The sequence below is a fragment of the Vigna umbellata genome, chromosome 11, assembly GCF_029865625.1.
Source record: "Vigna umbellata cultivar VRB3 chromosome 11, Vumbellata_1.0, whole genome shotgun sequence".
NCBI classification, from domain to species: Eukaryota; Viridiplantae; Streptophyta; class Magnoliopsida; order Fabales; family Fabaceae; genus Vigna; species Vigna umbellata.
Window position 1 is genome coordinate 659409 of NC_142175.1, and position 7913 is coordinate 667321.

Consider the following 7913-nt stretch of genomic DNA (forward strand, 5'->3'; position numbering starts at 1 on the left):
ATATATATATATATATATATATATCCTCGCAACACGACTCAAGCGGTGACCTATGACTTCAACCTTGAAATTTTCTCCCTTGGTTGGTTTCCTCTATGGTTTAAGTTGTGAAGTTCTTGGCTAGAGTTGCCTGAAGTTACTTAATAATGAAGGACTCTTTCATAGCTTAAGCTTTAGGCCAAGACTTGAAGAAAGCTTCTTGATTGGGTTTTCTTCATGGCTTGAGCTTGCAATACTAGCATTACAACCGTGTTGAGACAAACTATTTCAAAAGTTTTGAATTTCTTCTTCTTTTCTTTAAAATACAAATCTAACTCCTTGAATTTGTATGATCCTGCAAAACAAGTGAAATTAAGGTAGTTATCCTGTAAATTAAGTGAAATCAAAGTAATATAAGTGCTAACTTAACATTAAAAACTACTAATATCAAGTACTTATCATCCATCACTAGAGTTAGGGGACTGTTCAGGACATACAACTCCAGTAAAAGAAGACACCTTTGTCTTATTTGCTTTCTTCTTCAAATCCAAGGGGCGTAAGCCTTTAAGTTAAAAACCATTCACAAAGACGAAGGTAAAAAAGTTTCTCATACAATGCCTTCATTTTTTTATAAAATAAAATATATAAAAAAATTGTAGAAAGATGAGTGAACGAAAGGGATAAGTGAACGAAAAGGATGAGTGTGAATAAAGAGGAGAAAATTATAAATGAAAAATATGAGAATAGTGTTCATGAACGAGATGTGTGTGGATAAAATAAATAAGACTGTTGATGAAGGAGATGCATGTGGATTAAAGAGATGGGTGTGAATGAAGGAGAAGTACGACTGAAGGAGATAAGTGTGAAGAGATTTATGAATGTGAATGAAGAAAATGATAAGTGTGAGATTTATATAAAAGTAAGAGATGAAAATTGTGAACGAGAAAATTTTTCATCTTTAAATCTTGACCTTTAAAATAAAAATAATGTATAGTTCTTTTTCGTTATCACAAAAATACATAAATTCATAACATATAAATTAGTATTCAAACAAGTCAATTATATTAGTACTTGAATTAAACGAACTCTATTAGCTTCGACTAATGTCATGTGACACTAAGAAAACAAAAATTCATTAGAAAATGTCATTAAATAATTTTATGCTTTTAATTCTTTTTAAATAAAAAATAACCTCTTACGTTTGGAGTTGACTAAGTTAATTCTATTAGCATGTAAAATTAAATGAACTTTATTACAGGCAAACATTTAATTATTAAAAAAGTAAAAATAATTTTACATTTTTTAACTTTAAAAAAAATAACTTTTTGTGTTGCACTAGAGTTGATTAAGCTCACTCTCATAGCATCGCAATTTGATCGACAATAATATTAGGTAGTTAATTCAAACATTTCTTAATGTGAATCATATCCAATTAAAAGCCTTATAAAATTATTCAAAATAAATTCTTAATAATTATAGCACATTAGAGTAAGTTTTTTTTTAACACAGTAAGTTATAAATGAAGTACATGAAATTTATATAAAAGAAAATCAAATGGAAGTATTTTAATTAAATTTAGATACTTCCAAGCCAACCGCATTATCCAACACACTTGGAAAGTTACATTTATGATTTCATTGCATTCTTTATTTTATCTCGTTCCTGTTAACTCAGGTGTTGTGCAAGATTTGGAAAAGATCATGTCGTTCCCTCACATTTTTACCAGCTTTCAATGCTCCATCTGTGAGGTTTTTCTCAATCGTAATCATGAGATTGTTTGGTTTTAGAAAACCATTTTTATTTCCATTAGTTTAAAACTATAAACGCAACATTAAAACGTGTTCTTTTAATTTATTCACTAATTGACCCACCCACAAACTGCCTTCCCTTCTTGTCACCATTTATGATTATGTTCTATAAATAGGAAGCATATCACAAAACAAAAATGAGCAAAACAAGGTGTGTTGTGTAGTGTATTTAGCTTGAGGAGTTGATATTTGTGTTGTTTTTTAATGGAGCATTTGGGTCAGAATGGTTTGATCTCTGAGCTTGAAAATGGAGTCACTTTGTGCTGTGATGAAAAGTGTTCTGAGAAAGAAATAGTTACAACTTCCATTCAGTATGCTGTCAAAGTGTTGTTGATGGGTTTAGGAGAAGATATCAACAGAGAAGGCATTAGAAAAACACCACTTCGTGTTGCCAAGGCCCTTTGTGAAGGAACCAGAGGTGACTATTCCTCCCTTAGCATTCTCTTTACTCATTAAACGGTCTTAAGGATAATATAATACAAGGGCTGTCATTGTCCAATTTTAAAGAAAATTGAGATATAATTAAGTACAAATTATTAACAAAATAATTAAATATTTAATTTAAATATAAAAATCAAATTATTAATTAAACTTAAAAACTTATCTTAACATGTCTCAATCTCATTTTGTAAACTAGTTTTATAACACTACATTAGATTTAAAATTTACTTCTAAAAATGTTTTCATATTATTAGGTTTTTCATCGTTATGGATTTTACTTGTTAATCGATCTCAAAAGGCCTACAAGGAGGTCTGTTTTTTTTTATATATATATATATATATATATGTAAATTAGTATACAAATAAAAGTTTTTTCTTTTTAATTTTAATATTTATATTTTCTTATTTTTCTTTAAACTATGATCATTGTGAGATGTAGTACGCACCCTAACTTAATTACTAATATTAAGACGACTCTGATCTATTGGTATTTAGGAGTATTGATAAACAATATTAAAACATTTTTTTTATTATAAATCTTATGACAACATATTAAAAGAATATTCCTTTTAATAGAAAGTTATGCTTTTTTGTTTTTTATAATCAGTATCTTAAAGAAAATTATTATAAAGTGATCTGGGACGAATGCAGCTTGGCCATTAGGAGACAATTTGTCCCACTAGATTTTCGTTTTCCCCCTTATAGTATATCTATAACTTTTTGATTTTTGCTTCCATTAAAAAAAGTAAGTTTTGCTCTCTTAAGGTAATTTTTAATGTCCGTAGAAATTTGTAAAAGTAATAGAAAACAAATTAATATTAACTTTTCTATTTATTCTTCTCACCTCTTTAATACTTAACATGGTCCAATATCAATCTGGGTGGAACAATACGCCCAACAAACATCAAATCTCACTAAGATAAATTATAACCTAATTTTGATGCCATGTTAAAGTCTAACTCAATCCCACAAAACTAATTTGTAAGATAAGATTTGTACGCATTTATATACTCTAAATTATTCTTATTTTTAGTCAATATAAGACTTCCAACAACATTATAACATTTAAAATCTAACTAAGTATCAATATCAAGAGAAATCTACTAGTCAACACATTTCTTTCAAGTGAAAGATCTTAAACTCTATGTCTTAACAAGTTTTTATACATTTTTTTCATCTTCCCTCTAAAGATTAAGGTAAAAGCTTGACAAAGCAAGTAAAGTCACACTCAACCCAAAATACCTTTAAAGTATTTCTTTGAAAGTTCAATAGCTATTATAACTCCATAATCGTAAAGATTCCAAAAATTGAAGAGAAGTTAACAATATACTTATCCCTTATTCCTCTAACATTTTCAGCACAACTATAAAGACTAGGATAGTTTTGACTTTAACTCATCCAAACGCTAAAATCTTTCATATGAAAGATTGGGGAAGTCCTTTTCCTAAACCTTTTGTTGATACCAAAAAACCTCAAAATAGAGAATTTAATTAATCATTATGCATACATTTCTTAGAAGCATTGGAGTAGAACCATAAAAAAAGAGATGTGAAATGGACTCCTAATGCTATATACACAAAAACCACATAGAAACCCTTGTATGCGCTTCCTTGTTAGAATTCCATTTTTGATGAAGCACCTTTCAAATGACAAAAGATATAGCAAGAAATAGAACGTGATCAAATCAAATTACCCCAATCTTGTATAAGAGTTAGACTTTTGTACTCTCTAGTATTTATAATTTATATTCTTCCTTTTCTCTTTGAATATAATTTACACACTATCTTTGTAACAAACCATCACAAATTCTCTCAACTATATTAATCTATCACTTTTAAATTGAATTTCAATATTTCTTAAATGCAATCAGGGATAAATATTTACAAAATAATTTAAATCAGTATTTGAATTGTTAATTAGAATTAAAATATAAATAATATATATACCAGATATACATAATTTTTTATTATGAATTTTAATTATAATATAACTTACATATATAGAGATATTTTCATTATGAATTTTACATATGGAAAATGTTATTTTGACAACAAAAGTTTGACACAATTTTGACAACGGCGACGTGGCAGCTGTGCATTGGCTCAGTGAACCGGGGTGAGGGGTATTTTGGGTTTTTTCTGGTTTGTTTTCAATTCACTGAGCCAATGCACAGCTGCCACGTCGCCGTTGTCAAAATTGTGTCAAACTTTTGTTGTCCAAATAACATTTTCCTTTACATATATACCATCTATTGTTACTTATTGCAATAGATGGTTAAGAATTACAGACGAGTAAAAGTATACATGATAAGTAGTAAGAACCGACATGGTAGTATTTATATATCTGTAAGAATCGTGATATGATTGAAGAATTCTACGGATAAATGGGTTACAGAGTCAAATTTTACGTTTGGACTCCGTTCACTAAGGTGAAATAACGGCGTTATTGTGTATGCCTAGTGGACGCTCTTAAAGAAGCTGGTGAAAACAAGAACAAAAATATTTTATAACCCAGGATCACGCAAAGAACTGCCACCAGATAAATAGCAAGACGGTCATGGAGCAGATTTGCAAATCGTTGAGTCTCGCCAGAATACACGGAGCACATCGCGGAGGAGAGAGATTTCGCAACATTCACTACTTTTATAACAGACGCAACACAACTGATATATGCATAGCAGCAATAAATTTTTACAACACCCTCTTAATGAAATTGTAAAGTAACGTGTCAATTTTTAATCCAAAGGGCAAAAGGGGTGAATTGATTTTGAATACATATACATCCAGATAAATATATGAGCCTCTTACGTTGTTTCATTTCATTCTTGTGGCTGAATAGATTAGTAGTTATTAAGGTTGTTCTAGGAGCTCTACAATGACACCATGAAGAACCAGCAGAAGCAAAATTAGTTCGAAAAGGCAAAGCCATTCGCAGCAGTGGTATCAATGCAGCTTGGAAATGCAGTCATGGATGTTCTATCCAAAGCTGCGCTGAACAAAGGGATGAGCAATTATGTGCTTGTGGTTTATCGCCATGCAGTTGCATTCCTTGTCGTGGCCCCTTTGAGAAGTATATATATATATATATATATATATATATATATATATATATATATATATATATATATATATATAAACCTTTGTCCCTCTACATATGGCTTTGCCTTTTCCAATAAATTTTGCTTCTGCTGGTTATCCATGGCGTCTTGGTAGAGCTCCTAGAACAACCTTTAACTACTAATCTATTCAGCAACCAAAAATTCAAAAAAGGTAAAACACTAACCATATACAAAGTATCATGTTTTCTCAAATATTTTAGCTCCAATCTTGACAAGAATGGTATCCCAGGTTATGTTAAAAGTGTTAAGGAAATTGTGGAAGGTGCATTATTCCCTGAAGGCGGAGTAGAAAAGAACAAAGTTGGTGATGCAGGTGGAGTAGGTGGACTTGTGATTGTGAGAGACCTTGACTTTTACTCCTACTGTGAGTCTTGCATGCTACCATTCTATTTCAAGTGTCATGTGGGCTATGTCCCTTCTGCTCAAAGAGTTCTCGGTCTAAGCAAACTCTCTCGTGTCACCAATGTCTTTGCAAAACGTCTCCAAGAGCCTCAGCGTCTTGCAAATCAGGTCTGTTCCGCTTTGCATGAAGGAATACAACCCACAGGCGTTGCTGTTCTGCTTCAATGCAAACACATTCCCTTTCCAGACATGGAATCAAATTCTCTTCACTCAAACCACAAAGGGGTCCTTGGAATACTCGTTTCTTCAGGCTCTGGTGTTTTTCAAAACAGAGATTCAAACTTGTGGGCTGACTTTTTTGGCCTCCTTAACTTTAGGGGCATTGACAAGGACAAAATTATTGATAAGGGGTCATTGGACCAGTGTTGGTGTCCTTCTTTGTCTTCTAAAGTTTCACCAAAGAATGAAGAAATGAACCCTGCTATGCTCACTGCAGTAGCTTCAATTCTCAAGTCTTTAGGTGAGGATCCAACTAGGAAGGAATTACAAGGGACTCCTGCTAGATATACCAAGTGGCTGATGAACTTCCAATGCAGTAGCATTGAGAGCGCGCTGAATGGTTCGCTTGGGAATGGTGCTTTAAACACTAATGGGGTTGTAGGTTTTGATGAAAAGATACACTCAGAGCTGAACTTGCCTTTCTTGTCACAGTGTGAGCATCATTTGCTTCCATTTTATGGTGTTGTTCACATAGGATACTACATTTCCAAAGGGTTTCATCCCATTGAGAAAAGGCTCTTGCAGTCAATAGTGCACTTTTATGGTATTAAGCTGCAGGTTCAAGAAAGGGTGACCAAGCAGATCGCAGAAACGGTTTCTGCACTGATAGGTGAAAATGTGATAGTAGTGGTGGAAGCAAGTCACACCTGTATGATTTCTCGGGGAATTGAGAAGTTCGGTAGTAATACTGCTACCATTGCTGCATTGGGACGCTTTTCGACTGACCTTGCTACAAGAACCGCATTCTTAGAGAGTATTCCAAATGATACATAAATCTCTTGAAGATAGTTGATGATTGTCTAGCTCACACTCTGAAGGGTTTCTCAGTTGTTCATTTTTCATCATCATATGTATATTTAAGGTTTCACCATTATCGTTGTCGTTGTAATAATGTCGATCGTGTTCAGTATGATGTGGGAATATTAAAAGTCCAAATAAGAATTGAAATTTACTCTGAATTGACTATTTTAAGAGGGTTGCTGCTAAAATGTTTGATGAATGTGTGAAATATGGCATACCATCATCTTCATAAACTTCTTAGGTTACACTTTTGTTATATCCGTATTTGAATTCCTTTTCCTAATATCTTTAATATTTAATAGAGAAATCCATTTCCTCTAATATTTCCTTTGCGAATGTTCGATTTCTCTAGTCATCTATGTACATATTTTGTGTGAGGATTACAATACAACATGCATGGCAATTTTGGATGAAGGATCAAACTTAGTACTTTTGGTTATTAAGAAATGAATAACATATTGAAGGCAATTGAATAATAAGTTTAAACAGTTTTTTCCTTCTCTGTTTATAAACAAGACAAACATAATTTAGTAGATAGAACACGCTAAACACTAATTATTGTTACACTAAATAGATAGTCTAAAATTATCATTCTGGATGAAATATCTGGGTATGTATGCCAATGTATTGATATAATTAATGTTATGCTATTTGGTGTATCATGGTAAAAAGGTTTCAAACGATCAAAGCAGGATTAGATTTGATATTTTGTTATTTTGAATCAATGTATTTACTGCATGTTATTATTTTCATTAACATGTTTAAAGAATGCGACATAAGGATTTGTTGTCCATGGATCCTTTATGTATTATTATATATTCAATGGTTTTTGTGTTAAATGGACCGGCTTGGAGAGTCCAAATGCTACTTTAGCATCTGTGCTGTAGTCACTAGAGTTTAATTTGAAACTTCGTGACTCTGAAGATAGTGTGTTAGAATATTTATTAAAGTTTATTAAACTTGGTGCTCGTTGAGTTTGAAAAACCTTTTATCATTGCAAATGGTGTCAACTTAGATTAAGTTTGTTCATTATAAAATTGTGATTGTTGAACAGGTAATTATTTAAGAGTTTGTTAAAGAATAAAAGTTGTATTTGTTTCTTTGAATTCTATTGATAGAGCCATTTAATTAAATTTTCATTTGTC

The 7913-nt window shown here is 31.6% G+C and overlaps 1 protein-coding gene across 1 annotated transcript; it reads left to right on the forward strand.

The window, feature by feature from the left end:
• Positions 1-1961: 1961 nt before the first annotated feature.
• Positions 1962-6880, forward strand: LOC148190699 (GTP cyclohydrolase 1-like). Its single transcript, XM_088101132.1, has 2 exons — positions 1962-2205; positions 5576-6880. Exons 1-2 carry the CDS (start codon positions 1992-1994, stop codon positions 6739-6741), a joined length of 1380 nt encoding a protein of 459 aa, XP_087957258.1. The 5' UTR covers positions 1962-1991; the 3' UTR covers positions 6742-6880.
• The last annotated feature ends 1033 nt before the right edge of the window (positions 6881-7913 follow it).